The sequence below is a fragment of the Cannabis sativa genome, chromosome 8, assembly GCF_029168945.1.
Source record: "Cannabis sativa cultivar Pink pepper isolate KNU-18-1 chromosome 8, ASM2916894v1, whole genome shotgun sequence".
Taxonomy (NCBI): Eukaryota; Viridiplantae; Streptophyta; class Magnoliopsida; order Rosales; family Cannabaceae; genus Cannabis; species Cannabis sativa.
The window spans coordinates 46,274,322-46,296,216 of NC_083608.1; the positions used below are offsets into that span (position 1 = coordinate 46,274,322).

The following is a 21,895-nucleotide window of genomic DNA, read 5'->3' on the forward strand; positions in this document are numbered from 1 at the left end:
ATCTCTATCTATCCTTTTGGTTAGCGGATTCACAATATTTTTTTTTTTTACTTCACATAGTCAATTGAGATAACCCCAATTGAGATCAATTTTCTAATTGTATAATTATGTCGTCGATGTATATGTCTTGACTTGTCGTTATATAGAGCACTATTTGCTCTGCCAATCGTTGCTTGATTATTATAATATATACATATTGCAGACACATATTTAGGTGAATCTAGAATATCCTCTAGGAAATTATGTAACCATAGCCATTCTGCCTCTTCACTATATTTATCCAAAGCAACAAACTCAGATTCCATTGTAGATCTATTGATTACAGTTTGTTTCAAAGATTTTTATAAAACTGCTGCACCACCTAGATTGAAGACATATCCACTAGTACCTTTTGAGTTATGAATATTAGCTATCCAACTTGCATCATGTATCCTTTAAGCACAGTTGGATCTCTAGTGTATTTTAGCCCATAATCACGAGTATACTGGTGGATGGTTGTGTCTCGGTGCTTAGATGGAGGCTGAGAGGGAGAGATAAGATGGGTTAGGGAGGTTGAGAGGTTGGTGGATGGGGGGTCGGTCTTCCTCCTCTTCTTAACGGAAAAGAGGAAGATAGAAATCATGGAGAGAGAGAGAGAGAGAGAGAGAGAGAGAGAGAGAGAGAGAGAGAGAGAGAGAGAGAGAGAGAGAGAGAGAGAGAGAGAGAGAGAGAGAGAGAGATTAGGGTTGGAAAAAAAAGAAAGAGAAGAAAAGAAAATAGAAAATAGAAAAAGAAAAAAAAAGAATTTATTTATTTTTATTTTTTTACTTTATTTTCAAAAATTTTAAATAATTTTTATAATAATAAAAAATAATTAAAATTATGTAGACAAATTAAAATATTATACGTGTAAAATTGTGTTCGCATAGTTACCTTGACACTTAACTTTAGAAATTTAACGGAAGGGTAAAGACCACAATACTAAACTAGAATATGAGTTGAGAGAGTTTTTCTCAAAAATTAGGTTTGTAGGATTAAGTGTAACTAAATGTGTACTTTAAATAATTTAACTGCCAATATTTTTTTTAATTTATTTTTATACGTGCCCAACTTATTATTTTTTATGACACTTTTAATGATAGTAAATTTTTACAAGCTGGTTGGATGTGTGGTATAACTGTACATCATATAAAAAAGTGAATTATATTCTCATATACCAAAAATAATGTTGTGGACATTATCCCACATAGAATAAATGGTAGAGAATTAAGCCATATATAAGAACATGGGCTACTCCACTCATTGTTAATTGATTTTGAGATAGAATCTTATGATTCTTGACATGGTATCATAGCCACTTGTGATCAGTTGTGAGCCCAAATTGCCACCGGTCAAAAAAACCGTTTGTGATTCGTTGTGAGCCAAAGTGTCGCCGGTCTAAACAAATACTTCTACTGTCTCCCCTTTAACCTCCATTCGGGACCTTTCGGCCAATGTGTGCCAATTTCTAGTGTTGAGGTCTTTGACATGTTTCAAAATCTACAAATTTCTCGACGTGTACACCCACAAATTCCCGATGTTTGGCCTTGTGGGATTCTTTCAAATGTCACATTCGGTCCTGTGGTCTCTTAAAGGTCGTTCAGTATACTCACACTTTCCAGTCCTAAACGTGAGGAGAGAGTTAGTCCCACATTGCTAATGTGTGGAAATAAATTGTGATATATAAGATGAATGAGCTACTCCTCCTATTGCCAATTGGTTTTGAGATGGAACCTCATTCATCTTATCCCTAAATTCTGATATGGTATCAGAGCCATATCCCTATCCGATCCGCACCTATACAGATAGTGACATGCCACTTGATACGGTTCAAGATTGATGAGCAAAAAATAGTCATCACTTGAGAAAGAATGTTGTGGATTGAACATTGTCCCACATAGAATAAATGGTAGAAAATTGAGCCATATATAAGAACATGGGCTACTCCACTCATTGCCAATTAATTTTAAGATGGAACCCGATAATTCTCAACAAACAAAAACATCCTCCTATCAATCAAAACAAAAGTGATGCTTTTACTATCAAATTTTCAATTTAGATAAACATGTAAGAGAGAGAGAAATATTTTGGTGTTTGTGAGTGCATATTTTTTTTTTTTTTTTTGATTTAAGCGTTTATATATTACATTGCATAACATGGAACTCGAACCCAGGATCTCCAACACACACGCACCCTCCTATGGCCACTTGAGCTACCCTGGAGTGGTTGTGTTTGTGAATGCAGATATCATCACTTTTAATTTACTTTAATTTTGGTAAGTAGGTGTCTACTTCAGAGGAGAGGACACTTAGTTTACTTCCTCCACACCCACTCACAGTACATTTGATAACTCCAACTCTAAAAAGTCTTCGAATAATAAAACAAGAGTCAATTGTTGTCATCATAAAATAAGAACCAGAAATACGGTTTTCATTACATAGCTTCTATCTATCTACTGCTTAATTATCCTCTCATTGCTATCCTTCATCCATTAAATTACACTCAAAATAATCATTATTATAAAGAAAAGATCCAAAAATAAAAATAAAGATGGGACATGAACGAGTACACATGTTGATGTTGGTTAAAGATGCGAAGAAGCTATGGGATTTGTGGAACCTTAGGGGTTGTCTCATCTCGAGCCTGCTCTTACAAGCTCTCTTAATACTATTTGCTTCCTTCAGGAAAAGATGTAAAAACCATTTCCTGCACCTATTCATTTTGTCATTCTACGTCCTAGCAGAGTGGATTGCTGCTTATGCTCTTGGTCAAACTGTCCAAACCTCAAGTAGTGACATCGATGATCCCAACAAAAGTGGGGAGCTTTATCTATTTTGGGCACAATTTCTTTTGTTGCATCTTTCAGGCCCTGATAACATTATTTCTTCTTCACCTGGGGATAATGTATTATGGTTGAAGCAACTTTTAAGACTAATTTTTCAAGTTTTGGCTACTGTTCTTAGCTTTGTACTGATCACGGTTGCCAAAATAAATGAGCTACAAATCCCCACTATCATTGTGTTCTGTGTGGCAATAATTAAATGTTTGGAGAGGGTAAAAGCTTTACTTAATTCTAGTTGTGATCGTTTCGCAGAAGCTTTACTGCCAAAACCAGATCCAGGACTTGATTATGAAGATGCTGTAGCTATGTATAGCTCGGAGAGAGTAACAAGTAATGTCCAAGTTTGTGAAATGGCATTAAATGGAAGTACCAATAAGAATAAAGGTTATGGAAACATTGGTATTCCCAGCTATGTTGAAGAGAATAACGAAATCCATTGGTTGCTTGTTGCGGATTCATTCTTCAAGGAGTTTAAGCTACTCTTTTCTGGCTCATTTTTGAGTAATGAGCATAGAAAAGCAAGCCGTGAGTATTTTCTGAAATGTAAAAGTCCGAAAGCTTTTCGACTAGTCGAGTTTGAACTTAGCTTCTTGCATGATCTTATGCATACCAAAGTTACTGTATTGCAAAACAAATTTGCACACTTGTGTCGATCTATTTGTTGGTTTTCTGTTTTGACTGCATTCGTATTTTTTAAAAAGGCTGAGAAGAAAGGGTATGATGAGTTTGATGTGAAACTTACATATTACTTGCTTGTGGGAACCATAGCCCTTGATTTCATTTCTCTCATTAAGCTCATCTTTAGGAGTATAACTCGGCTACCATGGATGGGACATTTCATTCCTTCACTGATATTGAAAAGAAAACACTGGTCCAGATCAGTATTCCAGTCTAGTATGTTAAAACTTTGTCTATATCAATCTCACACATGGGGATTCTACAGGTTAGCTGGTTACATTATTGGTTCAACTATAATCATAGACAGAATGAGACTTTGGTTTTCAAGTTCCGTGGTTGTTACTCATGATCTGGAGGAATTCATTTTCGATGAGCTTAAAAAAAAATCTAAGAAAAATGAGGGTTTAGAGGATGCAATTGAAGCCTGTAAAGACAGAGGATTTTCAGTTCTGTTCCCTCATTGTCTTGCTTATGTAAAACTTGAATGGAGCATTAGAGAGTTTCAGTATTTGGATAGTCTTCTCCTCTGGCACTTAGCTACTGATCTTTGCTATCATGATCATGATCTTGATAAGTACAGAACAAATAATAAACATGCCAAGTTTTGCAAGCTTCTCTCTGACTACATGTTTTATCTGCTAGCCATGCAGCCTACAATGTTGTCCCAAGATTTGGGAAATTGGCTTGTGGTGTTCCAAGACACTCAAGAAGAAGCAAAAAGGTTTTTTAAAAAGTACACGATTTCTCGACACATGGAAGGATGTCGAAAGTTGATTTCGGTTGGAACAAAGTACAGACCTGGTTTAGTGAAGAGATCCAAAAGCAAATCTTTGTTGTTTGATGCTTGCATTCTTTCATGTCAGCTTGGACAAGTGGATAATCACTGGGAGTTAATGGCTCAAGTATGGATAGAGTTGATGTGTTTTGCAGCAATTAATTGCAGCCCAGCAATACATGCCTTGCAGTCTAGCAAAGGGGGAGAACTTTTGACATTCACCTGGTTACTTATGAATCATTTGGGTTTAGGAATGCAGTTCTCTGAGTAGATGTCAATGTAAGAATTAAGTTATTTCTGCTTAATTTTATGTATTCTTCACTCCTTTGTCATTAAGTTTGTTGTAATTAGTTTGTTATCTTCTTTTCAGTTTTCAGTGTTGTAACTTTTGTGTTATTTTGGGTCCTTTGTATCCTTAGCGTGTTGGAAAAACTTATTGCAATTACTTATCAAACACCACAATTAGCAATATCAAATATCAACCAAAACACCACAAGCAATAGAAAATACACAATTCAAGCATAAAAGTGAGACCAAGATTTTAAGGTAAAAGCTCAATGTGGAGGAAAACCATGGGGACTGTAGTCCTCTTAAAATTATCCACTATCACCAAATGTTCAATAATAAGATTATAAAGTTCTTCTATAGTAAAACTAGAAACTCACAACAACATCAAGATTAAACAATCTTTGATCAACAGTATAATCATTTTCATCTCTAAAGATGGATACAGAGAAAAAATTTGTGTCTCGCCAATTGGGTATTGTAGAATAGCACCTTAGAGAAGACAATCATCAAATCGAAGAGGTAGATTGGAAGAGCACTTTGCAAGGATTCAACACCCAAAATTTAAGCTAAAATGTATCAGAATCAACCACTTGATCTTCAAATCAAAGTGCCAAAATCCACTTTCTCTTTCTTGCTTTTTTCTCTCTCCTGTTTTCCTCTTTTTCTTAGTTTTTCTTGGCTGGCTGCTTGTTCACCATGACAATCAGCTGCTCTCTCTCTCTCTCTCTCTCTCTCTCTCTCTCTCTCTCTCTCTCTCTCTCTCTCTCTCTCTCTCTCTCTCTCTCTCTCTCTCTCTCTCTCTCTCTCTCTCTTAAGCCCACTCTTCACCTACAAGCTTTAAGCTTCACCTTACCAAGTCTTTGTCAACATATCAAAATCATTCTTATTGGTATGCACCTTTTCTAGGTGCAATTCTTTCATCTCAAGCTCATCGCAAATCTAATGAATTATTCATTAGATGTCTCGAGGCATTATGATAAGTGTCCAATATTCTCTTAATGGCTGATGTTGAATTATTGGGAGCCTCACAGAATAAGAGACTATCATTACCGAATAGAAGATGAGAAACAGATAGAGCATGACGTGTTAATCGAAAACCCTTTAGATTTCCCAATAATTCCTCAAATTGTAGCAGCCTGGAGAGTCCTTTAAAAAAATCAAAAAAAGATAAAGGGACAACGCGTCACTTGGTTGAACAGGCCTACTGCATCACCATTCAGCATGAAAGAAAATCTTGTAGAACATAAGCAACTTTGTATTACTTCAATCCATATGATATAAAATCCCATCTTGCGCATTACCTCTCTAATATAAACCCACTCCACTCTATCAAATGCTTATCTCATGTTCAACTTTAGTGTTGAATAACCCCTAGCCCCACATGTTTTATGTTTTAGGTGGTGGATCAATTCAAAAGCCACTAATATATTTTCAATGATAAGTCTATTTGAGAGAAAAGCATTTTAAGTTTCAAAGATAACAAAAAGTAAGACTTCTTTAAATTTCTGTGCCAAATCTTTTGAGATGATTTTGTATATAACATTACACAAAGTAATTGGGCAGAAATCACTCATACCATGTGACAATTTAATCTTTGGGATCAAGGTAATAATTGAGTGGTTGATCGATTCCATACTCTAGCCTTCATTCAATAGACCAATAATAACTCTTGTTACAACATCGCCCACAATATTCTAATATTTTTGATAGAATATTGTGGACATGTAATCACTACTCGGACTTTTATTTAGACTCATGGTTTGTAGAACTGCTAGAATATCTTTGCTTGTGAAAGGCTTGATTAGGAAGTCATTCATTTCTAGTGTGACTGTGGATAGAATCGTTGTAAGTGTAGAATCCAAAGCTTCTTCATTAATCTCAGAAGCAGAAAACAAATCAGCAAAATAAGATGAGATTATCTCGGCCATACTCTCCTTTGATGTGCCCTCAATACCTTTAGCATCAACTAGGGATTTAATTGTATTAGTTTAGACTATAATATTTTTAAATTTTAAATATCAATAGTATATTTTTATTAGTTTCCATGTGGGTTGTTATACGAATTTTAATTACGATTTAAGCTGTTTCGTTAATTGCTATAGGAATTTCGGTGTGAAATTCTAAAAAAAAAAAAAATATTTTGAAAAATGAAAATGAAAAAATTCCTAAAAAAATTATAACAATTTGGGAGGTAAATAAACTGCCAAAATTATTTGGTAGGTTATTTATTTATTTTTAAAATTGAGCTGGTTACAATTACATCTTTGCAACCCTACATATATAATAAGTCGACCAAACTGATTAATGTTTACCCCTTGTACTCATAATTTGGCCAAGTATTCACTAATGTCACTGTATAGATAGTGATGGTTCCTTTGCCCAGTCAACTATAATAGTTTTGATTTAAAGAATTGAAATGCATCATTTTATAAAATAATAATAACAATAACTCAAAGCTTAAATAATAGTCTCATCACTAAAAGCATCTTTATTTGAGATACAAATTAGTGCTCTTTTACTAAAATATAGTTCATCTTTTTAGGGGCGAACTCAAATTGTAGCGAGAGGGTCTCCTAAAAAAATCGAAAAAAATGCATATGTATGTTAATTAGTTATAATATATATTTATAATGAAAGATGATATTTATTAACATAATAGTAGCCTTGGTGTAATGGTTAAGTTATATTATATGTATGTTTGAAGGTTCAAATCCTACTAACAAGATTTTTTTTTTCTTTTTAAGTTTATTTTTGTCCATGCTTTAAAAAAAATTACGCTCCCTCACTTTATTTTTGCTCTAATGTTGTGTAAAAAATTGATTAAAATTGACTAATTTAAATTTTTACTCTCTGAACTTTGATATATATTAAATTATGTTTTCTGAATTTTTTGGTCGTTAAAAATTCTCCTCAAACTATTGAGATTGTTGCATTTAAGGACTTTTGTCTAATTTTACTAAAGAAAATCTTACGTGAATGAAAATTTATAGGGTTAATTCAGTACATGTTAAAGTCCAAGGGGCGTGATTTTGTAAATATTAAAGTTTGAGAAGCACGATTTAATAAATGGACAATCTCCATATTAGAAAGATTGAATAAAATTAGACAAAAGTCTTAAAATTTAACAATCTCAATAGTTCAGGAGAAATTTTTAACGACCTAAAAAGTTCAGGGGATATAATTTAGTACATGTCAAAATTCAGGAAGCAAATATTCTAATTAGCTATCAAAATTTATCACATAGCAAAAGTTAATAAAAATTTGGATCACAATATGACATGATTCAAAATTTGTATCATAATAAATGCACTTATATTATATTTACTTTTATGTCATTTTTAATATTTTATTATTAAACTTAATTATTGTATTAAATTATAAATATTTTATATTTATTTCTTATTGTTTTATATAATGAAATTAATGATAAAGTTATTATTATTATTTATATTTTCAATAAAAATATTAATTAGAGTAAATAGGATTTCTGCCCACCAAATTATTACCATTACTGTATTATGCTCCTTGAATTTTTTAAGTTGTTAAAGATGTCCCCTTAAATTATTCTTCTATTAGTTTCTATTTTACATAAGGGGTTTTTTCATAAATGTACAACAAAAACAAAATAATTACAAAAAATGTGCAAAAAAAAATTATTTTAAAAATTTATACATTTTGAAAACTTATTACATGAAACCATACATTTTTAATATGTTTATTAAACCTCAAAATAAACAATTTCGTAAAATTAATTAAACAGATTCATAAAAATAAACAAGTTAAATATTTTTTTATTAAAAGATAAATGTTTATTATTTATTTTAGTATGAATTATTATAATTTAATAAGATTTTTTTTAATAAAATACAATATCAAAATTATAAACATTAATATATATAAATATAAATTAATACTTAGAATTACTAAAAATAAACATGACGATATAATAAACTTATGTGAATATTATTATTTTGTTTATTAAATTAGTATGTTTAATTAATAGAAAATAAAATAAACACATATATAAAATATTTTATATTATTAGTGTTTATTATAATTGTAAACATAAAAATAAACATAGCCAATAAACACATATATAAAATGTTTTATATTATTAGTATGTTTATTATAATTGTAAATATAAAAAAAAAAACATAACCAATATTACCATATATATACTAATCAATAATTATTACCATATATATTATAAAAAAAATTGAAAAAAAGTTTTTAATTATATATAAAAGTGTATGAGAAAATGATAATAAGTTTTTTTGCACATATTTTGTAATTAATTAAAATAATGTATACAAAATTGTAAAATGCCCTTTACATAAGGCTAAATATTTGGACCAAGTTTGACTCGGATCCGATCAACCTGTTCGAACTCGACTCGGTCAACCCAAAATTTTGAAAGAACCTATTTGAATTGGGCGGGTCGAGTTGAATCCGCTCATGATACATGGGTGGGTTTGAATTCATTTTTTATATGTGACCAAGTTCCGGTTAAACCCATACCCACCTGTTGACTTGATCGTTTTTAATTTATTTAATTTTTTTATATTACACTTCACTTATAAGCTAAAAAATCGAAGTTAAAGGTCTTCGATCACTAACTCACTGAAATGGACCTATATCTTCGGTATTTTTATAATATTTTGGGCCCTTCCTTTGTATCTTAGGTTTTCATTTTTTTTTTCCATATAAAAACCAAAGTTATATGTTATATTTGTAGCAGTGAATTAATCGTGTAAAGTTTCAGTGAATCTTGAGACAAAGCTTTTGATTTAGGATCGTTAAGAATTTGGTAAATTAAATATGAATATCAATAAAATCGTTAAAGTGTTGTATGTTTAATTTTCTCTAAAATATAAATGTTGATATTTTTTTCGTTAACAAATCTAAAAAAGCTGCAAATGAGCAATAGATGAATACAAACACTAGTGAATCAAAGTAAACTGATTTGTAAAAGAAAATTTGACAAAGATGAACGCGGTGATTTATAGTGGTTTATCCCTTTTCTGCAGTAATATGCTAGTCCACTTGGAGTGTTATTGATCTCAATACTTGAGGAGAGTTCTCTAGAGTTATGCTCTCCAAGAATTTAATCCTCAAGTGAGTTTTTAGAATTAGGGAATGGGAGCTCAAGAGAATGATTTTTCGTGAGAATCAAAATCGGGGTCTCTTTACAAATGACTTCACTCCCCTTATATAAGTTTTTATCTAGGATTTAAAATTTCTTAACCCCTGGAGCACCTTCCTGTAATTATGGTCGGGTTAACTTTTAAATACAAAAATCAAATTTCAAAATAAATATCTACAAAATGATAACAGTTGGATATGTCTTCCAAGTCATGTTGGTGAGTTGTGATGTCGCTGAGGTGAGGACCTTCCCTTGGGTCGTGACGACAAGCAGGTTGAGACCCACTTTGGCCCGAGGTGATGGCATGTGAGGATTCCATTTGGTTTGAGATGATGGTGAGAGAGTGAGACCCCTTTTGGGCTGAGACAACGAGGGCGTGAGGCCCCTATTTGGGTCAAGATGATGATGAGGCCAAGACCCCTATTGGTTAGAGGTGATGGAGGCGTGAGGCTCCTATTTGGGTGTAATGATGATGAGGCCGAGATGACCGTTTTGGTACGAGATGATGGAGGCATGAGGACCCCCATTTGGTCCGAGATGATGATGAGCCCAAGGTGACCATTTTGATCCGAGGTGGTGGTATGATGAGTGTAGTGATGATGGTGAGAAAGTGAGGCCGAGATTGTGGGGCGTGAGAACCCCATTCGGACTGAGATGATGAGGCACGAGAATCCCTTTTGGGCAGAGATAGTGACGCACAAGTCTTTGAGTAAGGTCTCCAAAATGGTGAGATGTTATGACTTTTTCCGTATTCAAAGAAAAATTAATGACATTTGCCTTTAATTTTTTAAGGAATAACAATAATTAGAATAGTTATTTTGATTTTAAATCTATGATTTTTTTTCTTCTGTAGGATTACATTATCATGCAAGAAAAACACAAATAAATTTAATGAACAATAACCATTTTTTTAATAGACTATAAGCAAATTAACGATAACTTTTTAAATTAAGTTCATTTTAATTATTTTTCCTTTAATATTTTTATATTTCTATTGTTTAGGAGGTTGAATTTAATTTTAATTAAGTAATTAGCTTTTTTATTAAAAAAAATATCACTAAACTATTCTTATAAAGAATTACACATGTGACATTGCCCCATCAATATTTATTGTGCCAAGTGAGATATATCTATTAGCCATGTATAAGAAATATTAAATGTAATGAGTCTATTTCTTGTTACATAGGTAAATAATCCTAATCTTAACTCCTAAAACAGAGAGATGAAGTTATAGTAAGGGGTTGATGTATAATTTTCGTGTTCTCGAGGAGCAACAACTCAATGAGAGACTCGAATGATTGAACATAACCTGTCAATTATGCCACGCTACAGTGCCTTAGCTGGTTCCCGATCCTCCTTCCAATTCTTTGTCTTTGAGTAGGTAATGAGGTAATGAGGAACAACAAGAAGATGGGTTGTTAGCCAAAACAACACAAGGATCAAAATTTAGTAACAAGAATAGTTTAGAGAGTAATTTTAACAACATGAAAAGTTGCACAATATTATAATGGTAATAGTTCAAGAAAAAAATCTCATTTACTCTACTAATTAAATATTAAATTTTATATCAAATTTTAAAATTATACACTAAAATATAATATTAAAAATTAATATAAATATATCACAAAATTACATTGTGCCAAATATATAATTTTTGGGAGATGGTGTAATGAAGCTAAAACAAGCACACCACATACATGCATTTCAACTTGTTACTAGGAATGGAGACTTAAATATCCAACGTGTTAAAGAAATTGGATGAAAAAGTTTGGTGGCCGCATTTAATATGCCAGCAACTAAAACATTTAATATTTACTAAAATAAGTGAGCATGAAATGGGAAAAATAATCTGTTTTAACCGTACAAATGGTAGCTTCTTGCAATCAATGTCACAGTTGTAAATAATTGTGTGTTGGGCCAGCTCTATCCGTATTTTTAAAAGGGCTATTTTCAAAAATATGGGAAAAATTATTAAGGTTATGATAAATATGGCATAAAAAGTAAATACCACTAAATATGACATTATCTAACCAATCAAACTAAAAATATGGTTTTTTTCTAAAAAAAACCATACAAAACATTCAAAAGAAATCTGAATTTAAAATTCATAAAAAATAAAAACTTAATTAAATTACCATAAAAAATATTAAAATTCCCTTCATATTTATTTTTTTTTAAAAAATAAAACAAATAAAACTATAGTGATTGCCGAAGTTGTCACTCGTGCTGGAAAAGTCACCGGAGTTCTTGTCGACCGGAAAAGTCGTCGGAGTAGCCGCCGTGCCGAAAAAGTCACGGAGTTGCCGCCGGCCGAAAAAGTCGTCGAATTAGCATTGTCGTCGGAAAAATCACCAAGAAACCGGCTTTCGATGTTAGAAACCGGCTTCTTGGTGATTTTTCGCAATTTTACCAAAGGACAATGCCAAGTCCGACGACTATTCTGGAGTTTGATGTCGGTGCCGAAAAAGTTGTCGGAGTAGTTCCTGGTGTTGGAAAAATCGCCAGAGTTATTGCCGGCGTAAAAAAAGTCGTCAGAACTGGCATAGTCGCCAGCAAAATCATTAGAAAAATCACCAAGAAAGTGGTTTTTTCATCAAGAAACTGGTTTCTTCACCAAGAAAGTGGTTTCTTCATCAAGGAACTAATTTTGTTACACAACAATAATAAAGATTATGAAAACAAAACAAAAATGATATACACTGAAAATAATTGAAACCAGTTTCATCAATCAACCAAATAAAGAAAAAAAATATAAAAAAATTACCAAGAAACCGAAAAAAACCAGTTTCTTGGTGATTAGCCCAATAATTTTTCCGGTGACAATGACAATTTTGACGAATTTCCTAGAGTTTACTGTTGGTACTGAAAAAGTCATCGGAGTAGCTGTCGGTGTATTAGTCGTCAGAGTTGCTACCAACGCTAGAAAATTCGTCAGGCCATTGTCGTCAGAAAAATTACCGGAAAAATTACCAAAAAACTAGTTTCTTCGTCAAGAAACCAGAAACCAGTTTCTTGGTAATTTTTCTGGCGACTATGCCAATTCTAATGACTTTTCTGAAGTTTACTGTCGGTGCCGGAAAAGTCGCCGGAGTAGCTGCTAGCGTCAGAAAAGTCGTCAGAATTGGCATTGTCAACGGAAAAATCACCAAGAAACCGGTTTCTTAGACTTTAAGAAACCGGTTTCTTGGTGATTTTTCAGTGATTTTTCCGGCGAAAATGCCAATTCCGACGAATTTTCCGGCCGCAAAGAACTCCGACGACTTTTCCGCACCGACCGCTACTCCGTGACTTTTCCAAGACCGCAAAGAACTCCGGTGACTTTTCCAGCATCAATGACAAATAAAACTTCCTAAACAAATAAAAACAGTAAATATGGGATTTAGAAACCTAATTACATATATATGGCATATCAAATACCATACAAAAACCTAAAAACAAAAAAATACCATATAAATTGGCCAAACTTAAATGTGCCATATTTATCATAAGAACTTTTAAAATCCCATACTAAGTGTAATTTCCACTTTTTAAAATGAATCTTTACACTACATATTAAAATATTTAATTTTTTTTTATTGTGTAAGTTTTATACTGTGTATTGTGTTAAGTTTTTACGATTGTTTCACAGTTATCTTTTAGTTATTCCACTGCTATTTTAATTGTTCTATTTTGTTATTTTACGATTGTTTTATAAAAAGAGTATTTTTGTAAAAAAAATTGTATAATAGTAAAATTATAAAGTTTTAGGTAAAATTCAATATTGCTGTAAAAACTCATTTTTAAAAACTTGTAAAAAAATAACCCATACCATGGGTGTCAACCATACAAAATAGGAGTCCTTTAGTATCGTACTGTGTCAATAATTTTATAGGATACACCAAACAATTTTGTATTGTAATGGGTGATCTGATTTTCACAATTTATTTTCTTATACGTTTTTATATTTTATATGAGTTAATTATTAAATTATATTTATTTTGATAATTAAATTACTTTTATAAATTTTTAACAATACGTAATTACATGTAATCATAGTTTTTAGAATATGAATATTACTTTAATTATATATAATTGATAAATAAATATTAATATTATCAAATACATTCTCTATTTTTTATTATTGGAAATAATCTCATCGTTAATGTGTGGAAGATAATAATATATATAAGATGAATGAATTACTCATCTTATAGCCAATTGTTTTTGAAATAGAACCCTATACACTTTAATCACACATCTTAAATTCTAACATGGTATTAGAACAATTAAAAAGTTTTCGCTCCACCTTTGACTTCCATTTGAGATCTTTCAATCAATGTGTGTCAGTTTCTAGTATTGAGGTTTGAGCTGTTTCAAAAAATTCATAAATTTCTTAACGTGTACACCCATAAATTTTCTAATTTAGTTTTGTGAGATTATTTCAAATATCACGTTTGACTCTGTGATTTTTTAAAGGTTATTTATTTTACCCACACGTTTCAAGTCCAAACGTGAGGAAAGTGTATTAGAAATAGTCATCGTTAATCTTTTAAAAAATAATACCATATATAAGATGAATTGACTACTCCTCTTATTACCAATTAGTTTTGAGATGGAACCTTATTCACCACTACTACAAAAAATAGTTTTTGCGTCGATCAATGCTATGTGTCAACGACCATGACTGACACAAAAAATAAAAGTAGAACTTTTACTTCAGCTATCAACTGACGCAAAAAAGTAATATTTTGCATCGGTAGCTGCTTTGACTTTAATTTGAAAAGCAACGTCAAAAAATTGATTTTTAATCAAACAAATTATGTTATGCGCCGGTTCTTTAAAAAAAAAATTATGTTATGCACCGGTTATTATTAGACACTAACATTCTTAGTATTTGTATTTTTTTAACTATTAAAACTATCTTAATTTATTAATTTTTATTTTTTTCTAATAAAAAATCATTTATATTCATAGAATACTTAAAAGAAAGAATTAGATGTTTCAATATGTAACTAGTACTCATAAAATTTATCAGTAAACATTGAGAATATGAATTTTAATATTGCATAACTATAGATTAAGAATTTTTAATTTATTCAAATTTGGTATCATTTTATTCAATAACAACTTTTGTTCTTACACTTCTATCATCTGTAATTATTATAGAACAATATTTTTGAGTTATAACTATAATAAAGATGCTTCGTCCATAATAGAAGATCAATTTTCGACATAAAAAATAAAATTACTAAAAATTTAATTATAGATTTCTTTATAGATATTTTTTTTTCCTTTATGTAGATAACTTTTGTAACACATGATGCATGTGCATTTTCAGAGTTTATATAGTTTTAATCTAAAATTTTAATAGGTGTCTTGTTATTTAAATTTGATTTTGTCCCTAAAAGAAAAGTAAGTGTGAATTTATTGTGAGAGTGAGGAAAAAATAAATTGTGTATTGGAATTTTAAATAGAGAGATTAAGAATATTAAAAAAAAAAAAAAATCTAATGTTGAAGTGATAAATAAAATATATCTTTCTCTATGAGTTAGAAATTTTATTTTACTTTATTTTTTTTTATTATTTTGTTGAGCTTGAAATTTATTATTTTTCCTAACGTAAGATCTCTTTTTCATGTGGGTTAACGGGTCATTCTCGTGACTTCCGAGCTTATGGCAACGTTACACGTATGAAATCAAAATGTATTAAACTTGATATTAATTTGTAATAATAGTTGTATTTTTAGGGTGTCTCTTAATATTTGTTATTAGTATAATTAAGAGTATTAGTATTAGGTATATTATAGTGCCTAATATCCATACTAATGTAGCGTGTTAGAGTGGTTAGTTGTTTCGTATTATTGGAGAACATTATCCTAATGGTTTAAATATAAAAGTATTGAGTCATATATAAGAATATGAACTACTTCACTCATTGTCAATTAGTTTTAAGATGGAACCTCATGATTCTCAACATGGTACAGAGCCATATCCTTAGCGGGCTTTCGATCTACACCTATTCAAATGGTTAGCCAGAGATAAAGTTCTCAACGCGTATATTATTTATTAAATTAAAATGTGTGAGATTCATATTAATATATTATTTATTAAATTAAAATGTGTGAGATTCATATTAATTTGTACTAAGAACATTGTTATTGAGTATTAATGATGTCTAACAACCTTAAACATGTCACCTTACCATTAACTAGTAATACTCCTTAAAAATTATTATATGAGACTCAATATTTAATTTAACTAATAATAATATTAACACATAAAATAAGGTTAATAACATCACTAATTCAAGAATGTTTAGTATTTCTCTTAAATATCCAATTACACATATTTTAATAGTTAATTGTATTATTGAATATCAAAACAATGGTAATAGCAATTCTCCTATTATATTATCTTCAAAACCTTCTTTTATTCTTCCATTCAAACTGTTACCTTTAAACTTCTCTCGCAAACTTTCAGCATTCTTCTCTTGCAGTTCAGTCTAATCATCAATGGCAGCAGGAAATCTTTCCCTCGTTGTGAAACGCGTCCTGCATTTGTTGGGTCCTCATCAACAACAAGGCCTTCTTGGGGGAGTTGCAAAGACCGTTTCAAAGCTTGCTCCTCTGCTTCTAGATGCAGAGAAAAAGAGTCAGCGTGACCTCTGTATCAGATACTGGCTCACGGATCTTGAAGATGTTCTCTATGATGTCGATAACCTTCTTACTGAGATTGAAATTGAGAAGAAGAAGAAGAAGAAGAAGAAGAGTTTCCCATCGCAGGTACGAACTAGTACTTATTCTCAGGAAATAAAACAAGTTATGAAGAGACTAGATGGTATTGCAATTGGGAGAAAAGATTTTGATTTGAAAAAGATTAGTAGTGAAGCAGAAGCAGCAGAAGAAGAAGAAGAAGAAGTACACAGGTTAAGAAGAGGCGAATCTTCTCCGACTAGCTATTTAAACCAAGAGGAGTCGTTGGTTTTATTTGAAAAAATTGCTTTTGAATCGAAGAGCGGAGGTGGGTCTATGGCTTTGCTACAGCAGCAGCAACAGATTATTATACGCAGGAGCATTGGGAATAAGATTGTGCAGAGGTGTGGTGGTGGAGATAGTCTTGCTATAAAAGCAATAGGAAGCATGTTACGATCTAAAATAACTGTTGAACAGTTGCAAGATTTCGATACAGAAGAACTTTCGAAAATGGAGGAGGAGGACTGCAACTTGCATAATCTTTTTCCTTTTACAGCAAGTTACTCATCAAATGAAGAAGCTGGTGAGGTTTTGCGATTACTGAAGCTGTGTTATGATGATCTTCCTTCTCCTTTAAAGCATTGTTTCGCTTATTGTAGCTTATTTCCGAAACGTCACGTGATTGGTGTTCAGAGGCTGATCAAACTGTGGATGGCGCAAGGCTTTATTGTTATTGAAGAATCAGAGGAGAAATCTATGGAGGATGTTGGATATCAGTATGTTGTGGATTTAATTGATAGATACTTCTTGGAAGTGGTGGAAAGAGACTCAAAGGGATCAAAGCAGGTGACGAAATGCAAACTCCATAATTTGATGTATGATCTTGCAATACTTGTAACTGGTGACCAGTGCAGATTGTTAGATTCAGCAGCAGATACTGCTCAGTGTCAGAAAAATAGTAAAACTTTCCATGCGTGTTTCAATTTTGATCCATCTTCAACAGAAGATGTTACCATGTTTGATGCGAAAAAGATGAGGACGATTTTTTTGTCGGGTCAATCAAGGCGAATATACAGAGGAATTGGTGTTGGAAAAATCTTTGAAAAAATAACTTACAAGTTCAGATTTTTATTGGCACTAGATATGCAAGCTTCGGGACTTGAAATAGTGCCAAATTCTATTGGAAAGTTGAAACTTTTGAAGTATCTTGATCTTTCGGAGAATGAAGAACTCACAATGTTGCCTAATTCCATTACAGAACTTATCGATTTGCAAACATTGATACTTTCTAAATGTTTTAAGCTGGAAAAGCTGCCGAAAGACTTTACTAATCTGGTCAATCTGCGACACTTTGAGATCGATGGATGCAACAATTTGGCTAATCTTTCGCCACAAATCAAAAACCTCAGTCATCTTAAGGAGTTATCACAACTTGTATTAAGTGTAGAATCATCCTCCTCCTCCTCTCGGCAGCAACATGGCATAAAGGAAAAGAAGATGTTGCCAGAATCAAGCGAGCTCATACAACAGTTCAAAATAAAAAATTTGAGACTTAAAAACTTGAGACATGAAGAAACAGCAATCCAGTATTTGAGGGCTGTACCATCTGAAATTCAATCCTTGTCATTAGAATGGAGAGTCGATAAATGGAACAAGTCTGTATACGGGGAGCTACCTCTTCACAATAATCTACTTTCTTATCTTGAAGAATTGTCTATTAATGGATTCAAGGGTGTTATAGTGCGTTGTCCTAGCTCCCAATTTTCAAGTAAGCTAGTGAAACTTTCATTAAGCAGATGCTCAAATTGCAAAAATCTACAAGCTATTCATCAGATTCATGGTCTGAAGGTGTTAGTCCTAGAATATCTTGACAATCTAGAATACATTTTGGTTGGTCATGAATTATTCTTTTCATCGACAAACAATCCAAATCTATTTTCGAGCCTAGAAAGACTCTGGCTCACAGATCTGCCTAAGCTACAGGGATGGTGTGAATACAATTACATCAATGTGTTGCCTTCATTAACTAAACTTGTTATTGAAAATTGTCCGAAGCTGTCTTCTATGCCACGCTTTCCAGATCTAAAAGAAGGTCTAGTTATGGACAGGACTAGCTGGAAGCTGCTCGATATGACAATGAACCGTTGTACATCATCATCATCATCATCATCAACAACAACAACAGCAGCAACAACATCCCTTAATCCTTTTTCCAATTTGGAAAGTATATGTATTGTAGACATTGAAGACTTCAAAGATGATATTCCATGGTCGACTTTGAATAAACTACGGTTCTTGAGATTTGACTGCATTAAGGAACTGGATACTCTTCCATCTAAGCTCCAAGATGTTTTGAGCTTACAAGAACTACAGGTTTGGCGGTGTCCTATCAAAGAAATTCCAAGTTGGATCACAAAGTTCAAAAAGCTTGAGAAACTTGTGTTTGGTGTATGCCCCCTTTTGAAAGAACTACCTGAAAATTTCAGTAGAGTTCAAATTCAGACACTTGAGATTAAGGACTGTAACATGTTATTGAGGAGATTGGAAGTGGGCAAAGGTGCAGATTGGAGTAAGATTAAATTTATCCCTGAAAAAAAGTTGGGTCCAATTTCAGGGAGATGATCTCATAGTAATTTATGTATCATTGGATTTCTCTTTCACTGAACTGTTTAATATAGACTGATAATCTCCATAGCAAATTGATTTCATTTTTCTATTTATTATGTGTTATAATGACCTTTGCCTACGCATTTTGAGTTATGGCAAAACTAAATAGAAAAAAAAAAAAGTAGCACTAGAAAAAAAATAGAAAAAGTTAAGCCTAGTGCTACTACTAGTGCATAGTGAAATTAAGCCTATTTTTGAAATAGTGAATTACAGAGTCTTTGTTGTTAAAGCAAAACATAAAAGTTACATCACAGTAAAATAATAAATAGCACACACAATTTATGGTAAGTTAAAACTTTAGGGATGACATGTAATGTGTGTATATATATATAGTTGACTATTTTATGATAGTAAATAGAGTCTGTAGGAAAGCAAGAATGAGAAGGGTAAGTGCAACTAAGACTGAAATAAGTGCCCAGGGATGTTTGAAGTAGTCACGATTAAGCACTCTTCGATATCTTGGCCATCTATGTCCGCAATATTTATTTATGTCATCAATAATATCAATATAATAATCTTCACTTATGGTATCAGTGGTGATTCGATTGAAAAATATGATTGCATCGTTCATCTCCATATATTTTTCCATAATATCGTTGTTTACTAATATTTCCACGTCTTTGGCACTATCAATGAGATAGTTCAGAAATACCATGTATGAAGTGATCACTTCATTGCCAGAAAAGAGACATTGTTCTAAGCATATTAGATTCCCAAACAAAGTCTCAGTGACACCATGAAGACTTAGTTGGGGAATTTCCAAGATACCATCCTTGAATTTAATATCCAAAATACTAGAGATCTTAGTAGTAGTAATACCACTTTTTGCCTTCTTCAACTTAATTCCCGCCTCTTGTAGGCTTGTAGCTGTCATCATTTTCCAATACAATCTTTGTCCTGGTTTTTGTTTTGCTTTAGTTGAAGGTAACACCAATATGTTTCTCAATAGATCAAGAATGTGCTTGTTTTCACATTTGTGAATTTCTTCATAATTATTATCTACTTCGGAAGAGAACCACCAACCACTGAAGAAATTTGTGACAAGTGTTGTCAAAGGGAGCTCATCCTTTGATACTACTTCTGGAGTAGTCACAATCTTTTGAAACAAACAATCAAGCACCAACCAAGGTATTTGGTTTTCCAACAAAACTAAGTCATCGTAGAGAGATGCCATCATGCAATTCACCCCCAAGATGGGATCATCTGATTTTCGAAGCTCCACATTGTTGCCCCTGCGGAAAAACTCAATGAGAAAGCATTCATCAAGTACCAAAACTTATAGATAAATAAGGGAACACCATTTAAAAGATAAGTGTTGGTAGTATTTATAGATAAGGGATATGAATCCCAAAGTCGGTGGCTGCAAAAGTCAAGTTGTTAAATTAGTTACAACTTAAGAAACTTAACAAATTCCTCGCAGAACTATCTCCATGTCAGCACATTTAAAGTGCTTCTGGAACTAAGAACTGAAACACATGCTAAAAGGGTCCTCCCTGATAAGAATAGCGACAGATGGAGTCAACTATCCAGAACTCCTTTCGAGGAAGGAACAACTAACTATCTGGAACTCCATCCGAAGGAAAACTAGATTTTCTAAATACTCATTCTGGAGTGGACAAGATAAATTTTCGAAAACACCCTTTCAAAAGACATCTAACTATCTATAACTAGAACAACTTTTGAAAATCTTTTCATTTAGAGGAACTATATCGCAAATATATTATATATTTTTGAAGGAATTTCCATGAACTTAAAAATTATACATTCTAAGAACAAAAGTAAAAATATGTTTAAAAAAACTTAGTACATGTCTCTTCCCATGAAAATATATTAAGATGGGAAATTAATTAATAAGTCAGAGAAATATATGAAGTTGACAATATTTTAGTAAATTAATATTGAAAAATAATAATAATGACTAATAAGGAGACATCGCCTTCTTACATTAATATTACATGTCTCTTAAGAAGAGTCATAAGTACCTAATAGCTATGTTAATTAACCAATATTAATTATTTTATTTTTTATTTTGTTTAAGAAAAAAGAGAAATGATATAACTTCATTAAGAACTCACTTCAACTACTACAATAGATAAAAAATCAGCAAAAATATTACTTTCACCGAAAATACAATCTGAATACAAACAAAAATTACGAACAAAACAATATGCAACCTTGTTTATAGAACGTTTAACAAAATATAATTTGATAAAAGGTAAAGAGACCAGCAGTGATCCACAATCAAGCACAAGTTGATCAAAAGTAGAAGCCATATCCATAAACCCCAGAATTGCTTGAACGACAACAAAGGAGTCAGTTTCGAGTTGCACCCTTTCCCAACCTTTCTATTTTATCTATATAACTCAAAGTCTCTTTAACCCCTACCACTTCAGCCTTAGCTGCATCCACTCGACCAATTTGACAGACTATAAAAGCTTCAAGAAACCTGCCGGAGTGATCACGAGCAACACTAGTTGCCTCAAACTTACCTTCACTAGAAAAGATTTGCTCCATCAACATTTACCTTAATCGTATCCACAACAGGTTTCACCCAATGCTCTAGTCTAATATCTGAAACCATAGAAACAAACAAAGACCCCAATTTCCTTTGTTGAGCATTTCTCCATTGATTAAAGACCACTCTTTGCCAATAGAATAATCTCAACAGTCGAGGTAACCTTGTCCCGCCAAACCATCTCATTACGTGCATGCCGGCCAAATAGCCCAAAGAACCATGACAAGTTCTTCTCAGCCATCTGCAGAATGATACAGCAGCATTTGACCAAACCAGTCCCAAAACTCTACTCCAGCAAC

The 21,895-nt window shown here is 32.2% G+C and overlaps 2 protein-coding genes across 2 annotated transcripts; one reads left to right on the forward strand and one right to left on the reverse strand.

The window, feature by feature from the left end:
- Nucleotides 1-16,161: 16,161 nt before the first annotated feature.
- Nucleotides 16,162-21,837, reverse strand: LOC115700322 (UPF0481 protein At3g47200-like). The gene is made up of 3 exons (XM_061103461.1): nt 21,720-21,837; nt 21,445-21,570; nt 16,162-20,356 (listed from the first exon to the last, which is right to left on the reverse strand). Exons 1-3 carry the CDS (start codon nt 21,835-21,837, stop codon nt 19,419-19,421), a joined length of 1,182 nt encoding a protein of 393 aa, XP_060959444.1. The 3' UTR covers nt 16,162-19,418.
- On the forward strand, nt 16,164-19,133 carry LOC115699039 (putative disease resistance protein RGA1). The gene has a single exon (XM_030626245.2). It carries the CDS (start codon nt 16,235-16,237, stop codon nt 19,034-19,036), a length of 2,802 nt encoding a protein of 933 aa, XP_030482105.2. The 5' UTR covers nt 16,164-16,234; the 3' UTR covers nt 19,037-19,133.
- Nucleotides 21,838-21,895: the final 58 nt, after the last annotated feature.

Excerpts from the sequence above, each read along its gene's own strand:
- LOC115700322 (XM_061103461.1), bottom strand. The coding sequence starts at position 21,837 with ATGGCTGAGAAGAACTTGTCATGGTTCTTTGGGCTATTTGGCCGGCAT. Across the intron at positions 21,571-21,719 it reads TATTCTATTGGCAAAGAGTG|GTAAGTTTGAGGCAACTAGT; the intron begins GTCTTTAATCAA and ends TTTCTAGTGAAG. Across the intron at positions 20,357-21,444 it reads AGGGGTTAAAGAGACTTTGA|TTTTGGTACTTGATGAATGC; the intron begins GTTATATAGATA and ends TTTATCTATAAG.
- LOC115699039 (XM_030626245.2), top strand. The coding sequence starts at position 16,235 with ATGGCAGCAGGAAATCTTTCCCTCGTTGTGAAACGCGTCCTGCATTTG.